Genomic DNA, 27,122 nt, shown 5'->3' on the forward strand with positions numbered 1-27,122 from the left:
GACATGGGATACATTATTATGTTTATCGGGATGGAGGCCGGTGACTAGCGGGGGTGCCTCAGGGATCTGTTTTGGGCCCAATATTGTTTGTAATATACATAAATGATCTGGATGATGGGGTGGTAAATTGGATTAGTAAGTATGCCGATGATACTAAGGTAGGAGGTGTTGTGGATAATGAGGTGGATTTTCAAAGCTTGCAGGGAGATTTATGCCGGTTAGAAGAATGGGCTGAACGTTGGCAGATGGAGTTTAATGCTGAGAAGTGTGAGGTTCTACATTTTGGCAGGAATAATCCAAATAGAACATACAGAGTAAATGGTAGGGCATTGAGGAATGCAGAGGAACAGAGAGATCTAGGAATAACTGTGCATAGTTCCCTGAAAGTGGAGTCTCATGTAGATAGGGTGGTGAAGAGGGCTTTTGGAACGCTGGCCTTTATAAATCAAAGCATTGAGTACAGAAGTTGGGATGTAATGCTAAAGTTGTACAAGGCATTGGTAAGGCCAAATTTGGAATATTGTGTGCAGTTCTGGTCACCGAATTATAGGAAAGATATCAATAAATTAGAGAGAGTGCAGAGACGATTTACTAGGATGTTACCTGGGTTTCAGCAATTAAGTTACAGAGAAAGGTTGAACAAGTTAGGTCTCTATTCATTGGAGCGTAGAAGGTTGAGGGGGGATTTGATCGAGGTATTTAAAATTTTGAGAGGGATAGATAGAGTTGACGTGAACAGGCTGTTTCCATTGAGAGTAGGGGAGATTCAAACTAGAGGACATGATTTGAGAGTTAGGGGGCAGAAGTTTAAGGGAAATATGAGGGGGTATTTCTTTACTCAAAGAGTGATAGCTGTGTGGAATGAGCTTCCTGTAGAAGTAGTAGAGGCCAGTTCAGTTGTGTCATTTAAGGTAAAATTGGATAGGTATATGGACAGGAAAGGAGTGGAGGGTTATGGGCTAAGTGCGGGTAGGTGGGACTAGGTGAGATTAAGGGTTCGGCACGGACTAGGAGGGCCAAGATGGCCTGTTTCGTGCTGTGATTGTTATATGGTTATATGGTTATAAGCCACTAACTGGATCCAGAACTGGCTTGGTGATAAGAGGCAAACAGCAAGACCTAAAGGATGTTTTCCTGACTGAAGATCACAGCACATGTATGCACACATGAAATGCAATGGCATCACATGCACGCGGCTCGTAAACATAAGTTGTACGCCAGCTTTTACAAGGACAAACACAGTGAGAGCAAAATAACGACAAAATTGATTGTAATGAGAAAGGATTGGAGTACTGTTAAACTGTAGTGGTGAATAGGATTCTGACGGTAGGTTCAAGACCGAATTGTTGAAGGGAAGCAGCTGCCCTCGAACCTGGTGCTGTGGGAGTTTGGGCTTCTGAACCCCCTGCCTGATGGTAGCTGTGAAAAGGTGGCTCCAAGAAGAAAAGTCAACACACACAAAATGCTGGAGGAACTCAGCAGGACAGGCATCATCTATGGAAATGAATAAACAGTCAACATTTCGGGTCGAGACGCTTTTCGGTGTTGGCAGAAGCAAGAATAAGAAGGTGGGGGAGAAAGGACAGGTACAATCTGGCAGCGAGGGCCCTGTCCCATCCTGATTCCTTGCTGATGAAGTACACTCATTTTCTGCCTACCTTCTTCCTCTCACATTTTTATAGAGTCTAAGGATTCTCCTTACTCTTACCTTCTCATCTCCTTTTGCTCTTCTAATTTCTTTTTGAAGCCCACTTCTATTTACTCTGTGCTCCTCAATGGACTGATTTAATTCCAGTTGCTTAGAGTGCCTGTGCACACAGGGCAGGCCTGGGAGAGGCCAGCATTTACAAGGACCATGTGAGTACTTTAGAGGGTTTTGGAGATCAGATGTCAATACCAAGGGAGGAACTCAGCAGGTTAGGCAGCATCTATGGAACCAGAGGAAGGGTCTCGGCCCAAAATGTCGACTGTTCACTCTTTTTCCTAGATGCTGCCTGGCCTGCTGAGTTCCTCCAGCATTTCGTGTGTGTTGCTTTTGGATTTCCTGCATCTACCGGTTTTCTTCTGTTAAAGTCGATACCTAGTAGTGCACCGTTGGGATCAGTGCTGGGAAATTAGTTATTTGTGATATATATTAACAACTTAGGTGTGAATTTAGGCAGAATGATTAGTAAAATTGTGAATGACGTGAAAATTGCTGGTAGTCTGGATAGCGAGGTAGGTTATCTAAGGCTACAGCGAGTGGAAAATTGGGCAGAACTTTGGCAGATGGAATTTGATCTCAGCAGGTGTGAGGCACTGTGTTTTGGGGAACAGAATGGGGGTAGGAATGGGGGCAGGAAGGAATGATGATAAACAGGAAGGTCAAGGAATCCAAGTCACAGTTCCCTCAAAGTGGCAGCACAGAGCTATAGGGCACTAAATGAAGGCATCTGGCACAGTTCAGCTGTAGAATGGAAGGATTGGGATGTCATGATGTAACTGTTGTAGACAAGAGAAAATCTGCAGTTGCTGGAAATACAAGCAATACACACAAAATGCTGGAGGAACTCAGCAGGCCAGGCAGCATCTTTGGTAAAGAGTACAGTCGACGTTTTGGGCGGAGACTCTTCAGCAGGACTATAACTATGTTATAGACTGTACTTGGGAGTATGCAGCAGTTCCGATCAGCATACTGTGATTCTGCCAGAGAGAACGCAGAGGAGGTTCACCAGAATGGTGCCTGGTTTGAAAGAGTTCAGTTAAGTAGAGAGGCTGGATATCCTTTGGAGCGAAGGAGACTGAAGGAGTCCTGCTGAAGGGTCTCAGCCCGAAATGTCAACTGTACTCTTTTCCACAGATGCTGCCTGGCCTGCTGAGTTCCTCCAGCATTCTGAGTGTGTTGCTTGGATTTCCAGCGTCTGCAGATTTACTGGTGTTTGTGACGGGACTGAAGGGTGACTTGGTTAAGGAGTATAATACTATAGCAGGCGCAGGATATCTAGACAGTCAGCATTTTTCCCACTGCAGGGACATCAAAAATGAGAAGGCACAGGTTTGAGGGAACAATTTTAAAGGTAGTTTGGTGTTTTTTTGTTACAAAGAGAACGATCAATATTTGGAATAAGCTTCCAGAAGAGGTGCTGGGCTCAGGAACATTTACTATGTTGAAGGAGTTTTCAGTCAGGAACTCAGAAACGTAAGCAATAGGGGGGATATGGTACTAAAGAGGGCAAATTGGACTAGTATTGATGGGCAGAAAGGCTGGGATGGAACTGGGGGACTGAATGGCATGTTTTGTAATGTACAATTCAAGGTAGTCTCTGAAAATTCTGACACATCCTGGGACCCCGGGAAACTGATACACTCCTGTGAACTGTTCAAATACTGAAACTATCCCAGGAAACTGCTGACGATGTCCTGAGTGATGCTCCTCAACAACCAGGAAATAGTCAAGGACCGATGCCTCAAAAATCCATCATTAAGCACCCCCATCACCCAGGACATGCCTTGCTCTCAATGCTACCATCAGGAAGGAGGTACAGGAGCCTGAAGGCACACACTCAGTGATTCAGGAACAGCTTCTTCCCCTCTGCTATCAGATAACTGAATGGGGAATGAACCCATGAACACTACTTCACTACTCTTCTCTTTTTGCATAATTATTTAATTTAATTTTTTAAATACACATACACACACTACATTTATTTACTGCAACTTATAGCTTATTTATCATATTGTAATGTAAACAGCAAATTTCATGACACTGATACACTCCCCAGATCACCCTGTAATTATTAACGTACTCCCTGGCTCTCTGTAAATACTGACACACTCATTGCACTCCCAGTAAATACTGATGCACTCCCTGGTCCTCTGTAAATACTGACACACTCCCTGGCTCTCCCAGTAAATTCAGACACACTCTCTGATTCCCCCTCTAAATACAAACAGAATTCCAGGCACCCCAGTAAGTAGCAGGAGTGAGTGCCATTGGTATTACAAAGGAAAAAATGCTAGACAAACTCAATGGTCTTAAGGAAGATAAGTCACCTGGACCAGATGGACTACATCCCAGAGTCCTGAGAGAGGTTGTTGAAAAGATAACGGATGCGGTGGTCGTGATCTTTCAAGAATCACTTGATTCTGGTATGGTCCTGGTATGGTCCTGGTATGGTCCTGGAGGACTGGAAGGTTTAGAAAGGGAGGATGGCAATAGAAAGGAAATTCTAGGCCTGTTAGCCTAATCTCAGTGGCTGGGAAAGCGTTGGAGTCTATTAAGAATGAGGGTTCAAGGAACTTGGAGACTAATGATAAAATAAGTCAAAGTCACCATGGTTTTTGTCAAGGGAAATCTTGCCTGACAAATCTGTTAGAGATCTTTGAGGAAGTAAAAAGCAGGGTGGACAAAGGAGAAGTAGTGGATGTCATTTATTTGGATTTTCAGAAGGCGTAAGATAAGGTGCCACGCATGGGGCTGCTTAACAAGATAAAATCCAATGGCGTTACAGGAAAGATACTGGCATGGATAGCAGAATGGCTGACAGGCAGGAGGTAGCGAGTGGGAATAAAGGGAGCCTTTTCTGGTTGACTGCTGGTGATTGGTGGTGTTCATTAGGGATCAGTATTGGGACTGCTACTTTTCACATTGTTTGTCAATGGTTTAGATTATGAAATTGATGACTTTGTGGCAAAGTTTGCCGATGATACGAAGATAGGCGGAGGGGTTGGTAGTGCTGAGGAAGCAAAGCGATTGCAGCAGGATTTGGACAAATTGGAAGAATGGGCAAAAAGGTGACAGATGGAATACAGTGTTGGGAAATGTATGATAATACATTTTGGTAATAAGGAACAATAATGTGGATATTATCTAAATGGGGAGAAAATTCAAACATCAGAGGTGCAGCGAATCCTTGTGCAAGACTCCCAGCAGGTTAATTTGCAGGTTGAGTCTGTGGTAAAGAAGGCAAGTGCAAAGATCACTTTTGTTTCAATGGGAACAGAATATAAAAGCAAGGAGATAATGCTAAGGCTGCACTGGAAGTATTGTCGGCAGTTTTTGGCCTCATACCTCAGAAAGGATGTGTTGCCATTGGACAGAGTCCGGAGAAGGTTCATAAAGATGATTCCAGGAATGAAGGGGTTAACATCTAAGGAGCGTTTGGCAGTTTTGGGCCTGAACTCACTAGAATTTAGAAGAAAGTGGGGGGGAGGGGGATCTCACTGAAACCTACCAAATGTTGAAAGGACTATAGATAGGGTGGATGTGAAGATGTTTCCTATGGTGGGGGTTTCCAGAACCAGAAATCACAGCCTCAAAATTGAGGGGTGACCCTTTAAAACAGAGGTAAGGAGGAATTCTTTGAGCCAGAGAGTAGTAAACCTGTGGAATGCTCTGCCACAGACTGTGGCGGAGGCCAAGTCTGTGCTTATATTTAAGGCAGAAATTGATCATTTCCTGATCAGTCAGGGCATCAAAGGATACGGTGAGAAGGCAGGTGTGTGGGGTTGAGTGGGATCCAGGATGATGGAATGGGAGAGTGGACTCGAAGGGCTGAATGGCCTAATTGTGTTCCTATGTCTTATGGTCTTATGGTCTTAAGTACTGACACATTCCTTGGTCTCCCTGTAAATACTGACGAAACTATCTGTGTCTACCATGTTCCCTCGATCTCCCTGTAAATACTAACACACTCCCTGGTCCCCCTGTAAATACTGACACACTCCCTGGATGTCCCTGTAAATACTGACACACTCCCTGGTCCCCCTGTAAATACTGACACACTCCCTGGATGTCCCTGTAAATACTGACACACTCCCTGGATGTCCCTGTAAATACTGACACACTCCCTGGTCTCCCTGTAAATACTGACACACTCCCTGGATGTCCCTGTAAATACTGACACACTCCCTGGATGTCCCTGTAAATACTGACACACTCCCTGGATGTCCCTGTAAATACTGACACACCCCCTGAGTCCCCAGTAAATACTGACACATCCCCTGTGGGTGCCCAGTAAATACTTATACACCCCTTGGGTCCGCCTCTAAAAGCTGATACTATCCCTGGGTCCCCCCCCCCCCCCTCCCCGTAGGTACCGACACTCTCCCCAGGACCTGTTGTAAATACGGACACATGCCCTGGTAACGCTCTGTAAATGCTGACACACTTCGCGGGGTTCTCCCAGGAATACTGACAACACGCCTCATGACTCCCTATAAGCACTCATACACTCCTTCAGGCCCACACTTCGGCTGATCCTATAATTACTCATCTGACTCCCCGTGAGCTGCAGCGTCGGGGTACCCTGCCCTGACTGAGGTGGACCGAGTTTTGCCTGTGCCGAACGTAGCAGACCTCGTTCCACCAGCCGCCTCCGGTCTGAGTACTGGCAATAGGCCCGGCCCAGCACTCTGTCCACCCGAGGAGTGACCCCCAAACACACTTATGAGTGAGCCTCGTATTGTCTGATATCCTGTGCACTGACAGCAGCAAGTCACCGGCCGAAGAGCATCTCGTCGTAACGTGGTGAAGCTGGATGGCGGGTCGCTGCCCGCATACTCTCTCCGCTACCCTTTCTCTAGTCCCGACACACAGGCACCTTCTTTGGGAAGCATCGAGGAGACCTTCAAAAGGCGATGGCTTAAGAAGGTGGCGTCCATCATTAAGGACCCCCGATAGGCAGGACGTGCCCCCTTCTCATCAAGCAGGAGGTACAGGAGCCTGAAGACGCACACTCAACATAATAGAGACAGCTCCTTCCCATCCACCATCAGAGTTCTGAACGCACACTACCTCGCTACGCTTTGCTCTCTTTATTAAATTTAATTTTAATACCTATTTCTTATTGTAATTTATGGATTTTTATCGCTGTGTATTGCAATGTACTGCTGCTGAGAATATGCCGGTGATATTCAATCTGTTTCCGATTCAGTGTACCTTCATCGCGCTCCATCAGAGTGATACATCGAGATCCCGTTGACGAAAGCGGGCTGGTCTTCAGCATTTAACATGCCGGCACCGCAGACGACCTCAATGAGATGGCGACACATTCAGAAGGTCTGAACCGGCGGGGCAGGAGGCGTCTGCGTGCTCCTGGCTGCACATCTGGACTCCAGCACGTTCATCGTTAAACATCTGGATCCTACGAACTGGCGCTGTGCCACATCTGGACCAGCGCCCAGGCTCACATCCACACTCAACTGCTTATAGAACGGTACAGCTCAGAAACAGACCCTTCGGCCCACAATGTTGTGCTGAACCGATTAAATTAGGAATCAAATGGCCAACCAAACTAATCCCTTCTGCCTACAGGATGTCCATATTCTTCCATTTCCCTCACATTTATTGCCCATCTAAATGCCTATTAAAGGTCTCCAATGCTTCTGCCCCTACCACTACCCCGGGTAGCTCATTCCAGGCACCTATCGTTCTCTGAGTATAAAAACTTTCCCTCACATCTTGTTTGAACTTACCCCTTCTCACCTTATAAATGCATGCCCTCTGGTACAGGTGTCCTCACCCCCCCCCCTTTACAAAGGTGGAGCGTTCCTGTGAAACCTTTCTTAAGCCAAAATGGCGTAAAGCGAAGAACCATTAATTTATATGGGAAAAATTTCTGCAAAAGCGAAAATCTTCTTTGTAATGTGCTAACAAGTTACTAACGTAGGTGTTTTGTAATAGCGAAGTGGCGTAAAGCGAACACTTGTAAAGCGGGGGACGCCTGTATTAGATTGAACTTAGCCCCCATGAATAACTTGTTGAACATTTGGATCACCGCTGACCCCTGAGGCCAGTGTTATACGGAAGGAATATCTGACTCAGGTCTGGGGTATGTTGGGTCAGTGAGGACTGTACATTACTCCACATTGGCCCTTAATCTCGGAGCTGAAACCTCAGCAGGCGTCGCTGAAAGTGGTTGTTGGTGAAGGAGGGGCTACCTACCAGCGCTGTTCCTCGATATTCTCGGCGAGAGACTGCCCGTGATGGGCACCTGCACTGCTCCGATGCTCCCATCGCGCTCGATGCAATCCATGGCAGGGTTGCCCTGCTGCTTCAGGAGATCAGTAAGGGCCCTGGAAGGGAGAGGAGGGAACAATGAGTCACAAATTCTGGTCACACAGCTCTTCCACCTTCTGTCCCATCTTTCCCCAATGTCCCACACTCCTGGGAAGGGTTTCCCGGCTACCCTTCAGTTCTGGGCCCTGGTGGTGTGTATGAGCCTGTAGAGAGCATCAGCACTGGTCTGCCATCCACTATGGTCTAAACTGTACACAACCTGGAAAACCTTTGGGACTTGAGATCTTGTTTGATTCATCTCTTCCCCAGACCAAGAGAAATGATACATTTGGCCTAACACAGACAAAAAATGCTAGACAATGGGAGCAGGGTAGGCCACCAGTCTCCTCAGGCCTCGATATAACCATAGCTGGTCTAGGCCAGCCTCAACACCATTTCTCCATACCACTCTCTTCCTCAATCTGTCTTTTTTTCATCCATCTCCATTTAAAAACTTCTGCTTATCCAGATCCCACCATCCACCAGGACACAGACTTCTGGTGATTCACTCTCCACTGCAAAAAGACATTTCTATGTACCTCAGTTTGAAATACTTTGTAGTGAGAATCTCCTACTAGAGAAAATATCTCAACATCCACTCTGTTGAGCCTTCTTGGGATCTTAGATATTTGAATATTGTCATTTCTCATTCTTCTAAACTCCAAGGAATACAGATCTTAGTCTCTCTTGAAAGGACAATCCTTCCATCCAAAGAATTAACCTGGTGAATTTCCCCTGAACCGGCTCCATTGTTACTATCATCATCATCATTATTTGCCGTACCAAATGACATCATCATTATGTGCCATGTTATATGAAGTGGGCAATCATGGACTCCATGACCATGATTGTTTTAGGCAAATTTTTCTTTAGAAGTGGTTTGCCATCGTCTTTTCCTGGCCACTGCCTTTACAAGATGGGTGACCCCAGCCATTATCAATACTCTTATATCAATGATCAGACTGTCTGTCTGGCGTCAGTTGGTGGTCACATACCAGGACTTGTGATGTGCACTAGCTGCTCATATGACCGTCCACCACCTCCTTCCATGGCTTCACCTGAAACTGGTTGTGGGGCTAAGCGGGTGCCCAAGGGTGACCTGCAGGCTAGCAGAGGGAAGGAGCGCCTTACACCTCCTTTGGTAGGGGTGCATCTCCACCTAGCCACCCAAAATGTTGCTATATCCTTTCTGAATTAAAAGGAGCAAGCTGTGCCCAGTTTTCCAAGTGTGGCCTCACCAACATCCTGTCAGCTTTACCAAAACCTCCCTATTCATATGCCTTTATAATAAAGGCCAACGTGTCATCTTCCTCCTTAGCTGCTTGCTGAATCTCGCTGCTAACTTTGTGGTTCATGTACTAGAGCATCTGAGTTCCTCTAAACTTCACTCACATGCAAACAAGAGAGAAATCCAAGCAACAGACACAAAATGCTGGAGGAACTCGGCATGCCAGGCAGCATCTATGGAAAAAAAAGTTCAGCTGACGTTTCAGGCCAAGACATCAATTGTTTACTCTTTTCCATAGATGCTGCCTGGCCTGCCGAGTTCCTTCCAGCATTTTGTGTGAGCCTCACTCACATGCAGTCTCTTTCCATCTAGCTAAAATTCTGCCTTTTGTTCCCTCTTATTGAAGTGTGGAATCTCACACTTTCACGGTTGAAGTTGTCTAAGGTGTTGGTGAGGCCTAATTTGGAGAATTTGTGCGGTTTTGGTCACCTCCCTACAGGAAAGATGTAAATAAGGTTGAAAGAGTACAGAGAAAATTTACAAGGATGTTGCAGGGTCTGGAGGACCTGTGTTATCAGGAGAGATTGGTAGGTTAGGATTTTATTCCTTGGAGCATAGAAGACTGAGGAGATTTGATAGAGGCATACAAAATTATGAGGGGTGTAGATAGGGTAAAGCAAGCAGGCTTTTTCCACTGAGGTTGACTGGGACTACAACTAGAGGTTATAGGTTAAGGGTGAAAGGGGAAAAGTTTAAGGGCAACATAAGGGGGAAGTTCTTCACTCAAAAGATTGTGTGAGTGTGGAATGAGCTGCTAGTGCAAGTGTTGCATGTGAGCTTGGCTTCAAAATCTAAGAGAAGTTTGGATAGGTAGATGGAAGGTAGGAATATGGAGGGCTGTGGTCCCAGCACAGGTCGATGGGAGTAGGTAGTTTAAATCATTCAGCATGGATTAGAGGGGCCAAAGAGCCTGTTACTGAGTTGAACTTTTCAATGACTCGATGACATTATTTGTCAATCTTTTGACACTCAATAAATCTATCCATATCCCTTTGTAGAATCATAGTTTCCTGATCACAAAGTGCCCTTCCACCTATTTCTGCATCACTAGCATATTTAGTAACCCTCCTCTAGCTCAAGAAAGCTGATCCCTGAGGTGCTCCATTAGTCACCTCTTCCAGTCTGAAAAGGACAGATTTATTCTAACTCTGTTTTTTTTATGAGATATGCCGTTTTCAGTTCATTCAAACACACTTTGTTTGATACCTTGGTCACTGATTTCATGCACCAACCTCTTATGCAGTACCTTGTCAAATGCCAGTCGGAATCTAAATATGCTACATTCGCGGACTCTCCTGTTTCAACATTCCATATTCTCAAAGAATTTAAGCACGATTTATTTTTCCTAAAACTGTGATGACAAAGTTCAGTTTTCTTAAATGATTAATTATTTTATTTTTGATTACTGACTGTAGCGATTTGCCAGTGATAGATGTTCAGCTAGCTGGCCCATAGCTTTCCACCTTCTCCCTTACTGCTTTTTGAACAAGGGAGTCACAATGGCTGTTTTGTAATCTTTTGCAATCTAATAAGCCCTCCTAAAGATGCATGAGCTAAAGTTCAAAAGTTCAAAGTAAATTTATTATCAAAGTACATCTATATTATCACATATATTCATTTTCTCACAGGGATTTACAGATGAAAAATGACATACTGTACAATACTGTTCCTTCTCCAGCCCCGTATCTCTTTCACCAATCAACTTCCCAGCTCTTTACTTCTTCTCTCCCTCCCCCGGTTTCACCTATCACCTTGTGTTTCTCTCTCTACCCCCCCCCCACCAACCTTTTAAATCTACTCCTCATCTTTTTTTTTCTCCAGTTCTGCTGAAGAGCTTCAGCTCAAAGCGTTGACTGTACTCTTTTCCATAGATGCTGCCTGGCCTCCTGAGTTCCTCCAGCATTTTGTCTGTGATACTGTACAATAGAATATATGAAAAGCTATCCCATGACCATGATTGTTTTTGGTAATTTTTCTACAGAAAAATGGTTGGCCATCGCCTTCTTCCGGGGAGTGTCTTCACAAGACGGGTAACTCCAGCAATTATCAATACTCTTCAGAGATTGTCTGCCTGATGTCAGTGGTCACATAACCAGGACTTGTAATCTGCACCGACTGCTCATACAGCCATCCACCACCTCCTCCCATGGCTTCACGTGAGCCTGATCGGGTGGGGGGAGGGCATTAAGTAGGTGCTACACTTTGCCCAGGGTGACCTGCAGGCTAGCAGAGGGAAGGTGCCCCTTGCACCTCGTTTGGTAGAGACGTATCGCCATCTCACCACCCGAGGGCAAGTCAGAGAAGCAACCAATGTAAATGAGAAGGCACACTGTATAATACTGAGAACATGTGTTGCAAAGAGTTCTTGAAAGTGGGTCTGTAGAATCAGTTCATAGGAATATTGATTGAAGTTATCCATGCTGATGGTAATAACTGCTCTTGAACCTGGGGGTGTGGGATCTAGGTTTCTATACCTCATGCCCAATAGTAGTAGTGAGAAGAAGACATGGTCTGGGTGGTTATGAAGGTTGTCAGTGAATAACTCACTTCCTTTAAAAAGCCTAGCAAGCAGTCCATCAGGTTCTGGTGGCTTGTCTGCCATTTAGGCCCCTTCCTCTCAGGCTTCTCCAATACAAATCGACCAGATAGAACTCAGGCCATCTTGTCCACAGGTTACACTCCTTCACTGGGCAGGTGATGGAGCCCCATCCAACAGTTCAGTGTTACCTCTATAGGCAATGTATAGGAGAAGCCCTTCATGAAGCCTTAGTTCAGATGCCAAGTCAGTGGTGTATAACCAGCCATATTATGGAGTTGCGGCGTGTAGCCTGACCATGGAAATGGCCCAAGGAGCCAGAACGTGGAGCTGCATCACAGGACCATAATTCTGGAGCTCTAACAAGAGGCTGTACCGTGGAGCTCCGTCATGTCCACAACCACAGGGATGGGTTATGGAGTTGCAAAGGCACCGTGAGCTGTCACATGGAAACACACTTTGGAGCTACATCACGGGGCCTTGCTATGAGTGAGAAGTATGGAGCTAGACCGTAGTGTCAAACGGTGACCAAGGCAGTGCAGGTTCTGCAGGCCTGCGAACGGATCTTGTGTGGAGATTCCCTGGGTTAAGAGGAATTATGCTGCGACTATGCTGAGTGATGTGTTTGGAAGCTCACACAGCTGGAAGAAGTACAACAAGTGAACAAACCGAAAATCGCAAGCAATTGCAAGCTGAAAGTATTAGTGGAGAATCTGCTGGGCTGAGAAATACATCATATCTGCATTCAGTCCTCTCCTTCACTGAAAGCAATCCGCAGTACAGTCCCTGGTACAGTCCCAGTGAACATCCCCTTAGTACAATTCCACTATACTGCTCCCAGTATATCCCCACTGTACAGCTCCACTACATACCCACAGTATAATCCACAGTACAGCATTATGGTAGAGTTCTATGGTACAGACCCCTGGTTCAACCCCACAGTGCAGCCATGTGGTTCAACCCCACACTACAACACCGAAGTGCAGTCCCACAGTACAGTCGCTGGTACAGCCCCACATTACAGTTGAGGGTACAGCCCCAGTACAGTCGATGGTACAGTCCCACAGTACAATCGATGGTACTGCCCCACAGTACAGTTGATGGTACAGTCCCACAGTACAATCGATGGTACTGCCCCACAGTACAGTTGATGTATAGCTCCACAGTACAGTCGATGGTACAGTCCTACAGTACAATCGATGGTACTGCCCCACAGTACAGTTGATGTATAGCTCCACAGTACAGTCGATGGTACAGCCCCACAGTACAGTTGATGTATAGCTCCACAGTACAGTCGATGGTACAGTTCCATAGTACAGTTGATGTACAGCCCCACAGTACAGTTGATGGTACAGTTCCATAGTACAGTTGATGTACAGCCCCACAGTACAGTTGATGTACAGTCCCACAGTACAGTTGATGGTACAGTCCCACAGTACAGTCGATGTACAGCCCCACAGTACAGTCGATGTATAGCTCCACAGTACAGTCGATGGTACAGTTCCATAGTACAGTTGATGGTACAGTCCCACAGTACAGTCCCACAGTAGAGCTGCATGGTGTAGCCGATGATACAACATCATGAGACAGTCTCATTGTACTATGAGAGTCTCATGTTACAGACCCATGTTAGAGACATACAACACAGCCCCATGGTGCAGCCCTACAGTATAACCGCACAGATTAGCCCTGTAGTACAGCTCCATAGTTTTCAGGAAATAGGGCTGGGGGGAGATATGGAACAGGCAGAAGGGATCAGTTTAGTTCAGCATTGTGCTCAGCATGGACACTGGGGACCGAGGGTCAGCTCCTGTGCTGTACTGTTCACCCCACCCCCCCCCCCCCACCGGTACTGTCTCACATTCTCATGGAAGATGGCCACTGTAGAGGTCCAGGGTACCTTGCTGGTCTAGAGAGTAGACCCAAGCTTTAATTCCACAATTCAGCCCCGTGGCCCAGCCGCACGGTACAGCCCAGTTCTACAGACTTGTGATAGAGGCTGTCCAAGCAGCCCCGTGGCAGAGACACACAGTACAGCACAGTGATATGGAGTCCCACAGTGAAGACTCATGGTAGAGTCCCACAGTATAATCTCACTGTGCCACCCCTCGGTGCAAACATGCCACCGTCCCACTGTAACAAGAGAAAATCTGCAGATGCTGGATAAAAAGTACAGTCAACGTTTCAGGCCGAAGCCCTGCCGGAGGGTTCTGGCCTGAAAGGTCGACTACACTCTTTTCCCAGATGCGGCCTGGTCTGCCGAGTTCCTCCAGCTTTTGTGTGTGTGTGTGTGTGTTGCACTGTATATCGCTGTGGTACAGACACACAGTCACTGAACTCAGCCCCACAGGGTATGATCCACAGTACAGCTCAACTTCCTCCTGGTGGAGCCCTGACATTAAGCGCCAGGATACAGTCCAGAGAGAGAGAGCACTATAGTACAGAGCAGGAGTACAGTGACACGGAGCGGATTCACCAAAAAGGCTCCGTGGTACGGCCGACATGAAACAACTCCTTGCTGTACAGTCCAACACAACAGATCCATGATATCACCTTACAGAACAGGCCCGCAGCAGAGCTGCAGTGCCAGTCAGTCGTTCAGTCCCATGACATAACCCACAGGACGAGATGAGCTTCAAGGTCCTGATTATGCTCCGGTGACGCAATACGCCACAGTACAGCGGCAGAGCAAAGCCACGTGGCCAGAGCTGGCAGTGCAGCCAGACCGAACCGCATGGTACAGACCCGCACTACAGCCACGAGTAGTGAGATACTGTCCCAGGAGTGTCCTGGGGTCATCGACTGTATCTGGTGCTCGCGGTGTGGCCTCCTGTATACTCGGTGAGAGGCAACACGGCTTGGGAGACTACTTTGCCGAGCACCCGTGTTCCGTCTGCCACAGAAAGGGGGATCTCCGTGTGGCCACCCATTTGAACTCGACTTCCCATTCCCATTCCGACTGCCGTGATGAGGCCACACTCGGGTTGGAGGAGCAATACCTTATATTCCATCTGGGTAGCATTTGACCTCATGGCATGAGCATCGATTTCTTGAACTTCTGGTAATTTCCGCACCCCCCCCCCCCCACCTTCACCATTCTCCCATTTCCGTTTCCCTCCCTCACCTTATCTGCTTTCCTGCCCATCGCCTCCCTCTGGTGCTCCTCCCCCTTCCCCTTCTTCCATGGCCTTCTGTCCCCTCCTGTCAGATTCCCCCTTCTCCAGCCCTGCATCTCTTTCACCAATCAACTTCCCAGCTCTTTACTTCACTCCCTCCCCCTCTCCCGGTTTCACCTACCACCTGTATTTCTTCCTCCAGTCCTCCCAACTTCTTACTCTGACTTCTCCCCTTCCTTTCCAGTCCTGAAGAAGGGTCCCAGTCCAAAACACCAACTGTTTATTCTTCTGCGTAGATGCTGCCTGCGCTGCTGAGTTTCTCCAGCAGTTTGTTTGTGTTGCTCCAGATTTCCACATTTTCTTGTGTTGGTACTGTTCCATGATACAGGTCGACTACAGTCCCACTTTATATCTCTATGATATGACTCCCCCCACCCGAGTGCAGGCCCACCAGTTAGTTCCACACTACAGCCCCGCCACGTAGCTTCATAATTCTGTCCTCTATGCAGCTCAGGCAGAGATCTTTGGCTTCAGCATTTCACTTGTTCCTTCAACAGAAGCCCAACCAATCTCTCTCCACCTTCTCTTTAGTCAATTTTGTCTGTAAGTTATAAAATACTTGATAAGGTAGCCGTTCCTTCCCAGCGATGTAACAGAACAGTGCAGTAACCTCATACACCTTATGGAACAAATTCATCTACCACCCACTTGTCCATTAATTCCAGCAAGTTCCTACAATTTAAAGTCGTTGCTATGGGAATTCACATGGATCCAAGCTCCAAGCCTGAAACCTCCCCAGAGCTGTGGAACAGTCCTTTTTGGGGCCCCTCTCCTTGTGGTTCATTTTCAGTGCATTTAGCACGGGAGCAGAAAGCAGAGGTTTTAACTTTGCAGCCGGTATCTCAGTCTTGCTCCATCTGCCCTTCCCTTTCCCGTCTTCCTCACCTCCCCGTAAGGAGGTTCCCAAGAATGAAAGGGCTAACATATGAGAAGCGTTTAATGGCTCTGGGCCTGTACTCACTGGGGTTTAGAAGAACGAGAGGGGGGATATAACCATATAACAATTACAGTATGGAAACAGGCCATCTCGGCCCGTCTAGTCTGTGCCAGACGCTTACTCTCACCTAGTCCCACTGACCCGCACTCAGCCCATAACCCTCCATTCCTTTCCTGTCCATATACCTATCCAATTTTGCTTTAAATGACAATACCGAACCTGCCTGTACCACTTCTACTGGAAGCTCGTTCCACACAGCTACCACTCTCTGAGTAAAGAAATTCCTCCTCATGTTACCCTTAAACTTTTGCCCCCTAAGTCTCAACTCATGACCTTTTGTTTGAATCTCCCCTACTCTGGGATCTCTTATCGAATACTGAAAGGTATAGAGTGGGTGTGGAGAGGATGTTTCCCACACTAAGACCAGAGGACACAGCCTCAGAACAGAGGGATGTCCCTTCTGTGCTGACCTTCTTGCCCACATATACCAGTCCGAGTTGACTCTTTTAGTGGGTATAAATGTCCCTTAAAGAAAATAATTGTATCTGAGGAACACACACAAAATGCTGGAGGAATTCAGCAGGCCAGGCAGCATCTATGGAAAAGAGTATAGTCAACGTTTTGGGGACCCTTCTTTGTGTCTGATTCCACCACGGCTTCTGACCATACGTTCCAGTTTTTAGCCACTTTCTGTGCAAGAAACAGGACTAAAGATCAACTTTAAAACTCCTTCCTCTCAATTTATACTTAAGCTCTCTTGTTTTCACTTCCTTTACACTGGGAGAAAGGTTTTGATTATCTACCCTGTCTACGTCTCTCATAATGTTACATTAGACAATAGACAGTAGGTGCAGGAGTAGGCCATTCGGCCCTTCTAGCCAGCACCGCCATTCACTGCGATCATGGCTGATCATACACAATCAGTACCCCGTTCCTGCCCTCTCCCCATATCCCTTGACCCAGCTACCTATAAGAGCTCTATCTAACTCTCTCTTGAATGCATCCAGAGTCTTGGCCTCCTGGGGCAGAGCATTCCACGTTGTTACGTTGTTCTATCAGACCATTCCTCAGCGGTCCAATCTCTCCCCATAGTCTAAGTCCTTCGTCTTAGGCAACGTCCTGTTAAATTTCCTCAGCACTCTCTCCAGCACTATTATACCCCTCCTATAGTGAGGTGACAGGACGGTACAGGGTAACTCCAGCTGTAGGCTGAGACAATTTGGAAAGGGTGGTTATCAGAGACAGTGTGGCAATGTGCAACGAGTTATATAAGAAGATAAGAAATAGGAGCAGGAGTCGGCCATCTGGCCCGACGAGCCTGCCCCGCCATTCAATAAGATCATGGCTGATCTGGCCATGGACTCATCTCCACCTACCTGCCTTTTCCCCGTAACCCTTAATTCCCCTACTATGTAAAAATCTATCCAAACTTGTCTTAAATATATTTACTGACGTAGACTCCATTGCTTCATTAGGCAGAGAATTCCATAGATTCACCACATTCTGGGAAAAGCAGTTCCTCCTCATCTCCATCTTAAATCTACTCCCCTGAACCTCGAGGCTATGTCCCCTAGTCCTAGTCTCACCTATCAGTGGAAACCACTTTCCTGCCTCTATCTTATCTACCCCTTTTGTAATTTTATATGTCTCTAGATGATCTCCTGTCATTCTTCTGAACTCCAGCGAGTACAGTCCCAGGTGACTCAATCTCTTCTCAATGAGTGACCTGGAGCTGCAGGCACTGGAAGCCCTAAAATAAAAAAAAATAAGAAACTGGAAACACGTCACCAGGTCGGGCAGCATCTGCAGAGAGAAAAACACAGATGGTGAAGGGTAAGCGTAAGGGATTCTGCAGGTGAGTAACACACGCAAAATGCTGAAGTAAGTCAGCAGGTCAGGCAGCATCTATAGAGGCGATGTTTTGCGTCAAGACCTTACGTGAAGATTTTTAAATTTGAAACATTCTCTCTCTCTCTCTCCACTGTTGCCACCTGACCTTCTGAGTGCCTCCAGAGTTTTCTGCTTTTACAAACGTGTATATTGAATGAGTTTTCAGATGGAGTGGGATGCTACTGTCAGTCCGTACGGTGAGTTACAGACATGCATTAGAGTCAGTGAACTGTTTGATAAATTAGTCAGGTCCCCTTGACAGACCATCTGAAAGTGGCTCACTCACAATGATGCTGATTAGTTCTGTCACAGTATTTCTGTTTTGCAGGGAAGGGAACCAAATAAAAATTCACATTTCTGTAATTGAAGTACCATCTTCAATTTACAGCGATTGTCAATAATTTATCGGCCTGTCATGTCGCACCCGTTTTGCTCAAGCGGCAGCCAGCATTAACAGCAAATGAAGTACATGCGATGGGGCGAGCAGAGCTCCTGGGGGAACCTAACTGGGGGAAGACTACTGGAAGCCCGTCTCCCGAGACAGCAGGTCTGCCAGTCAGACCACCTCGACTGTCAGAAACGTCACTCACACAATGGCTGACAACAGCAAGCTGCATTTGCATGGCCTTTCCCAAAGCGCACAAGAAAGGATTTGGATTTCTAGAACTCCCAAAGCACTTCTTAGTGAGAAACTGTAGTCACAGTTGTACTGAAGGAGTCAAGGCAAGTCTCACGAACAGGAAGGCATCAGTGACTAAATGAAAAACCAAAAATGCCAAAGGAAACGTTCTCAGTTCTGGAGAAGGGTCCTGTACCTGAAACATTGGTCAGGTCACCTTCCACTGATGCTGCCTGACATGGGTCTTCCCTGTGTTTTTTGGTTTTATCTCAGATTTGCAGCATCTGCACTTGTGCTTTGATTTTCCACAACTAAACAATGCTGCCTCAGTGTCGATTGTAGTCACTCCCACCTCTATCTTTGGAATATAACTCATTGGTCTATGTTTGGACCAAGGTTTGAAAAAATGGCTGGTCCTGTGCAATAATCTTAAACATGTCCGATGCTGGGGTTGAATCTGGAGTAGAAAGCCACTGCTAGGTCTCTGGGGACTGTTCATTAAGCATTTTGAGGGAGATTCTCCTCGCCATCTCTGCCTCAGCTGCTTCTCTCGGGACCAGACATTGTGGATTCAAGACCTACTCAAATACTGTGAGAAGTTACTGTGAATTTGTGCTCCAACTTCAGACTTGAGGGAGTGTCGCAGTGTCAGTGGTATCATCTTTCAAAGGAGACATTCACCTAAGCCCTTTCTGCCTCTCGGGTGAATGTGTGAGATATCAGGTCAGCATTTGAGTAGCAGGGAAAACCCACCAGTGCCTGACCATCAATCCACTTCCTCGGGGTGTGTGGAAGGATCCTGTCTTGTACTGACCAGCTGTTACACTCGCAATGTCACTGTCCTGCAATTGACAAAGATATCACAGAAATTCAATAGAACAGCATCTCATATTCCACCTGGGTGGTCTACAACCATAATGACTGGCTATTGAATTTTCCAGTTCTAGGAGGACCACAACCTCACTGTGGTTTGGAGGCTTGTGTGTCTCAATGACCCTGAGAGTTAGGCTGGCTGGAGTCAGGACTTGCTGCTTTTGCTCTTGGTAGGGTACAGGTCAAAGGGCAGAGGACAAACTTAGAGTGGTCCACTGGTCCTCCAGGTTTAGGGGTTCAGCTCAGGGCTAACAACCCTGACATGAAAATCTATGGCCCTCTGGCCCATAACATGTAACCTACTCTAGAAACTACCTAGAATTACCCTACAACATAGCTCTCTATTTTTCTAAGCTCCATGTACCTATCTAAGAGTTTCTTAAAAGACCCTATTGTATCCACCTCCACCACCACTCTTGCATTCCAAGTACCCGCCACTCTCTGTGTGAAAAACTTACCCCTGACAACCCCTCTGTATCCACCTCCAAGCACCTTAAAACTATGCCCCCTCACGTTAGCCATTTCAGCCCTGGGGAAAAGCCTCTGACTATCCACGTGATCAATGCCTCTCATCATCTTATACACCTCTATCAGGTCACCTCTCATCCTCCATCGCTCCAAGGAGGAATGGCCGAGTTCACTCAGCCTACTGTTGTAAGGCATGCTCCCCAATCCAGGCAACATCCTCGTAAATCTCCTCTGCACTCTCTCCAGAGAATCCACTTCCTTCCTGTAGTGAGGCGACCAGATCTGAGCACGGTACTCCAAGTGGAGTCCAACTGACCAAACAAAATTGTTACGGAGACAGCGATTCTTCTACATCTGAGTGTGACGGTATTCCTGAGTCTCCACCCGGGACCTGTGTGACTGACAGTAGTGAAAGCCAAGAGGAAGTTTCTGACATACTGAAGGAAGTCCTGGACACCGCTGGAGATGGAGGACCTTCATTGCTGCCCTAAACGCCAGCAGCATAACCATACCTCGTATGTTCTCCCCACGCTTTCCAGTCTCTCTCCTTCTGATCCACCTCCGGTCCTAGCAATTTTGTTCCTATTTCCATACACCTCCTCCAGCCTCCCCCATCAGCCTTTTATTTCTTCCTTCCCCTCACGGTTCCATTCAATTCACTACTCACACATCCATCTTAATTCCAGCACTGGGAGCCTTTGTGTCCCCACTTATCGCCTGCCAGCCTGTCTCTGCTTTCATCCTCCCTGCACCCTAGTGACTCACCTACCTCCGCTGATCACCCACCCACCTCGACCCTCTCCCCACCCAGCTCCATCTGCCTGTTATCCGTTACCCCTCCTCGATCCACCCATCACCTACTAACGCCTGCCACAGCTCCTTTGCTCTCCTCGTTACATCGACTACCTTCCTTCTCCAGCTCTCAGCCGTGTCATGGGGCTTTGACCTGAAACATCAGCAGATCCTTTCCCCACAGACGCTGCTTGATCTGGCAGATAGATTGTTGCTCCGGATTCTGGTGTCGGCAGACTCTTTCGTCTCCACAGAAACTCAGTGTCTCCTTTTTTCCTTCTTTTCGCTAAACAGTTTTCCCACTAAATGCCTAATGCCTGAACAATGGTGCCTGCATCAGATTTACACCAGGTACACCAGAGGATAGCTCGTCAGCCTGGGAAGGCAATCCATCTAAGAGAGTGAAGACTCTGATTTCAAACCTTAGCTGCCTTGCGGCCATACCCACTCATGGGAAAGGCTTCGGGAGTAAACCCTGAGGACAAATCCAGGGCTGGAGTCCCTAAGGCAGTCCGACGTTGTCTTCAGCCTCGTTCTGGTAACCCCTGTGACGTCACTGGTGCCAAGCTGTACCGGCCCTTGCCCTTCCCTTGGACAACATCGGTGGTGTGGAGAGGGGAGACTTGCTGTTTGGGCAACTGCCAGTCTTCCATACAACCTTGCCCAGGCCTGTGCCCTGGAGAAGACTTTCCAGGCGCAGGTCCAAGTTCTCGCGAGACTAACGGACGCCATACACCAGAGGGCTCTGCAGTCACATCAAAGGAAGACAAATCTTTGCTTTGACACCGTCACATGGGTCACCTCTGCTAAGCACCAGCATATAGTCTGGCTCCAGCTCACACCAAGGTAGAGATGTCTGCGTACCTGGGGCAGCTACTAGTGCCGGGGATCTGCCAGGAGCAGGCCGGACGTGTGGTCTTCAATAAGGGAGTGAGTTTTCTATAGTCCCTTACCACATAAGAGGCCATCCAGCCCACTGTTAATGCTGACTCAGAGCAATCTCATTTGTCCTATTTCCTCACCTTAACATCTTTCCACATTCCCATCAACCCTGCAACCCTGTGACCCTTCTCCCAAAAAGACCCATCTCTTGCCTGCACATGAGGACCAATTTACAGTGACGTGCACGTCTTTGGGATGTAGGAGAGAACTGAAGCAGTTGGCAGAAGCCCACATGGTCACAGAGAGAAGGCACAACACCAGAAGTCAGGATGATCCTAGCTCGCCAGAGCTCTCCCCGCCCAGTCAACTCCTTCTGTAGCAACTTCAGAAACATGGCTGAGAATGGGGAGGGGTCTACTTCTGGCCGAAAGGATCTCCACCTACCTCGATGTCACGGGAAGAAAATTCGCCTCGACTTCCTCAGGAGGCTGAAGAAATTCTACATATCGCTGGCGACCCTTACAGATTGTTATCAATGCACAGAAAGCAGTCTGTCGGGATGCATCCCGGTTTGGTATGGCAACAGCTCTGCGTGTGATTGCAAGATGTTGTGGACGCAGTTCAGCTCACCCTGGAAGCCAGCGTGCCAGTAACTCACTAATCTTAACACTAACCATGGGAGGAAACTAGAGCACCCAGAGGAAACCTGCAGGGTCATGGGGAGAACATACAAACTCCACTGACAGTTAGATTGATCTCGCAGTAGGTTAAAAGGTCAGCATGATATTGTGGGCCGAATGGCCTGTACTATACTGTAATGTTCTATGTACCTTATGTAACTAGGTGACTGCTGAATTTTTTTTTATTGTTAACATGCACTTATGTATTCACCCTGGTAAAACAGCTGCTTGAGCCTTTAAGGGAAAACGATGCGTCATTATGCACGTGTGGAGTGGAAAGACAAGTTACAAGGTTCTAGAAAGAACATTGAATGCTAGTCGTATGGTGAGAAAAGGTGAATAATATCTGATAATATTCATACAAATTTGTTTATACTTGTTTGTAAATCTAGAATATTGACATGATTTGATATGATTTTCACGAGTAAGGTATCAGCACTGGACACATGGTTGCGTAAAGTTCCTTTTCGGCCTAGTAGATTCTAGTCATTTAAAGTACAAGGCAATATATTGTAAAAGTTTGGTAAAAGTTTATCTCTGTCTTACTTTATTGTTTCATGTCTAAATGTGAATGCGTAGTGTGAGCAGGGAGAACTCACCCAATTTCCCTCGGGATCAATAAAGTATGTCTGTCTGCCTGTCTGTCTGTCTGTCTGTCTGTCTGTCTGTCTTCAGGGTCTCACCAATATGTGTTTGGAGGCTACACACATCTGTGCCAAAGTGAGTATATCTCTTAGTTAAGATGAGATATATTTATTCATATTTTTTGATGTACATAAGGTACAGGGTTGATGGGATTCTAATGTTGTTTGTATTGTTTTTTTTAGAATTGCCGCTATTGTATTGGTTTTGTATATTTTATTTATTTTCATAGTGCATACTTTGCAAGGGTGTGGTCTGAAATTAAACTGAAATTGTAACAGCAGGAGCTGGTTTTTTTGTTAAATATTCATTTTGTTGTTTTTATTTTTATACCCTCTTTCTGCATTACAACATCTAAAACAGATAATGGAATTAACGACCCAAAAAAGTATTTGTTGTTCTGCATGTGTATTTTCCCAAGGCTAAAAAATGTATGTGTAGTGTTGCGCTAACCACACATACTGTTAGTGCCTATGGAGTGGGAACCATTGCTCTGTTGTCCCACAACAACGACAAGATGCAGAGAATGGAATGGACTGGACTTAAACTCCATTGTCAGTGGTGCAGAGACCTGCCACTCTGATCTCCATATTCCATTAATGAATAAATGTTTCGCTTTGGCTGTGACTTTTAAGCGATAATTAACTGCAAATAAGTTTCAATTTTAATACACTGGTGTCCCATCTGTCTATGAGTCACATTCTGTGTGATTTCACAGGAGCGAAACGGCATGAATTATCTTGGGGGTGGGAACAGACCCACTTAACGGGGTAAAATTATTTACCTCAAAGGGAGGGGAGTGGGGGTTTTAATCTGAGTTACTTTTACTGCATGGATTAAATTATTTAATGGCGACACAACGCTTTAGAGTACCAGCAACCCAGGTTTATTACTCGCTGCTGCCTGTAAGGAGTTTGTACATTCTCCCCATGACCGCATGGGTTTCCTTTGGGTGCTCTGGTTCCCTCCCACAGTCCAATGACATTCCGGTTGGTAGGTTAATTGGTCGTTGTAAATTGCCCCGCGATTAGGCTAGGGTTAAATCGGGGGTTGCTAGGCGATGAGACTCAAAGGACTAGAAGGGCCTAATTCCATGCTGTATCTCAATCAATAAATTTACTTCAGCAGAAACGTAGAACTGAAGTGGGAGGAGGGTCTCAGTCACTGAAGCTTTTCCACACCATTCCACGAGGTCCAGGGCAGCCTACACCTATCACACAGCCTCTGTATCCTAGGATTTCCTTCAGTTTCCCAAATCTGTCGGTCTCAACCTTGAACAGATTTAGTCACGGAGCTGAGATCGACAAGGACATTTGCAACTCATTCAAGTACCATTGATTGGAACCATCAAACACAAGATGCTGGAGGAATCCAGCAGGTCAGGCAGCATCTATGGAGGGAAATGGATGGTCAACATTTTGGGCCGAGACCCCTCATTGGGGCCTGTTCATTTCCCTCCACAGAGGCTGCCTGACCTGCTGAGTTCCTCCAGCATTTTGAGTGTGTGTTGATCTAGGTTTCCAGCATCTGCAGAATCGCTTGACTGGAAGTCCACCAACCAACTGGAACATTCCTCCATCTACAGTGTAGGACATCTGCAAAATGTACCGACAGCACCACCCAAAGCCATGACCGCTCCCACCAAGGATGGAGGCCTGGTGGCTCTGAGATCCTTTGAGAGGCATGCATGAACTCCATCCTCCTAGCCTTGTCCCACTGCAATCCACCTGCTGCTGAAATAGGTCGACAATGGACACCACTTCACAATGGACACCCTATGCTCATCTCTGGAGTATTGGGATAACATCAACTCCTAAATCAGGCTATTGTTTACTGTCTGTGGATCCACTTTCAGTGCTATTATCCCAAGAAAATTTGTCCCAAACTTTGTTGACCTGGGACCCAATCCTTTCAAATAAACATAGAAATCTACAACACATTACTGGCTCTTCAGCCTACAAATTTGTGCCGACCATATAATCTACTCTACAAACTGGCTAGAATTTCCCTACTGCATAACCCTCTATTTTTCTAAGCTCTGTGTACCTATCTAAGAGTCTCTTAAAATACGCTATTGTATCCACCTCTACCACCTTCACTGGCAGTGCATTCCATGCACTCACCACTCTCTGTGTGAAATACTTAACTCTGACATCCCCCTTGTACTTACATCCAAGTGCCTTAAAACTATTCCCCCTTATGTTAGCCATTTCAGCTCTGGGGAAAAGCCTCTGGCTATTCACACGATCAGTATATCTCACATCATCTTGTACACCTCTATCAGGTCACCTCTCGTCCTCCATCTGTCCAAGCAGAAAAGGCCGAGTTCATTCAACCTATTCTCATAAGGCATGCTCCAGGCAACATCCTTGTAAATCTCCTCTGCACTCTCTCAATAATATCCTTCCCTTTGCAACTTCTTGAATTCCTGGTCAACGACCTCAATTATTAAGGATGGAGAGCTGCACCTCTCAATGTTCTCAGTTGGTCCACTACAAGGTTGCATCATCAGCCCCCTACTCTATCCACTCCCCTCACCACCCCCCTTCACTCAGGACTGTGTGGCAGATTCTGCAGTCGCTCGATCTACAAGTTTGCAGAGGATACCACTGGAGTGAGCCGTATCTCAAATGATGATGAGTCAGTGTGCAGGAAGGGAAAGAGAACTTAGTGACATGGTGTCATGACAACATCCTTTCCATCAATGACAATCAATGAAAGAGCTGGTCATTAACTTCAGGAATGGGAGTGGTGCACCCACTCCTGTCTTCATCAACAGTGCTCAGGTTAGAAAGGTTGAGAACTTCAGGTTCCTCGCAGTGAACATCACCGATAACCTGTTCTGGTCCAACCACATTGATGTCATGACCAAGAAGGTGCATCAGATGTTCTACTTCCTCAGGAAGCTATTGAAATTTAACATGTCTCCATTATTCTTTACCAACTGTCATAGAATGGAGAAGATGGCAGCGCGACACAGTTTGCAGCAGCCACTCTGGAGCTGTTACCTGTTATTTGTTAAGCAGGGTGCTGTGCACAATCCTAATCTGATGAAAAAGAGATGTGGGAGCACGGAGGAACATCTGGACATCTGCAGGAAGGCCTTCTTCATTGCTGCTGCTGTTGTGAGGTTCAGGACTTTGCTGAGAAGAACAGACCCCCCAGTCCTCGGCCTTGCGTTGCCGGTGGCTGTCATAGTGCGCTCGGTGAAGATGGTGCTCAGAGAGGCTGTGCCGGAGGGGATGGTCGGAGGCTCAGAGGTTCGACGGACTCAGAGTCCGCTGCAGTCGGGGCGCTTTCACTGTGTGCTGTGTCTGCGAGGTTGGGTCCGACAGAACTTTCATTGTGTGCTGCGTCCGCGAGGCTGAGTCAGGCGGCGCTGTGGTAGTCCATAGCAGGGGTATTCCCTTCTGCTGCTCACATGGGATAATGAGTCTATCAGGACCCTGAGGACTTGTGGGAACTGTGTGGTGGTTTCTTCCGAACTTATAGTCTTTTAACATCTTTGGACTATTTTTATTGTGCCCAGGGTCTGTTTTTTTATCAATCATGGTATTGTCTGCACTGTTGTAACTATATGCGAACTATAACTATATGTAACTATGTGGTTTTGTGTAGGTCTGGTAGCTTTAGTTTTTGGTTTGTTGGGTGGTAGAGTTGGTCTCCTGACTTGGTGTATCTGGGTAGTCTTGTTTTGTCTGGTGGATTTGGAGCTCCTTTCCGGGGAATGCGCTAAGATGGTAGCGCAATATTAATATGCAGCAGCCTCTCCAGACTCTGGATTTGGGGATTACCAAACATTATGTGGATTTTCTGGTGTAGTCTGTTTTGTCATATGCTTTTGTGATATCACTCTGGAGAATGTTGTCTCATTTTTTAACTGCATTGCATTTGTGGTTTCTAAATGACAATAAACTGAAACTGATTAACTGACAGATTAGAAGGCAAGGAATCCTGTCTGGCTTCACAGCTTGGTATGACAACCTCTTTTCTTATGACCACAAGAAATTCCAGAGATTTGTGGACATGGCTCACCACATCACAGAAACCAGCCTCCCCTTTGGGGATTCTGTCTACATTTCTCACTGCCTTAGTAAAGCAGGCAGCATAATTAAAGAGTCCACCCAGCCTAGGCATTCTCTCTTCTTCTCCTCCCACCAGGTAAGAGCTACCAAGGTCTAGGAGGCTGGTAGAATGGTGCGAGCACAACTATTTGAGTCTCAACTCAGACAAGACCAAACAGATGATTATGGACGCTAAGAAGGCGCAGGCTCTCCACTCCTCACTGCACGTCCACAGCT

At 46.6% G+C, this 27,122-nt stretch overlaps 1 protein-coding gene across 1 annotated transcript in view; it reads right to left on the reverse strand.

Moving 5' to 3' along the window:
- Positions 1-27,122, reverse strand: part of LOC132382768 (protein shisa-9-like) — a 140,105-nt gene that overhangs the window by 49,129 nt on the left and 63,854 nt on the right. The window contains exon 3 of the mRNA XM_059953224.1: positions 7,925-8,055. Coding sequence (XP_059809207.1) covers positions 7,925-8,055 — 131 coding nt within the window. The remainder of the gene's footprint in view (positions 1-7,924; positions 8,056-27,122) is intronic.

This window comes from Hypanus sabinus, chromosome 29, assembly GCF_030144855.1.
Source record: "Hypanus sabinus isolate sHypSab1 chromosome 29, sHypSab1.hap1, whole genome shotgun sequence".
NCBI classification, from domain to species: Eukaryota; Metazoa; Chordata; class Chondrichthyes; order Myliobatiformes; family Dasyatidae; genus Hypanus; species Hypanus sabinus.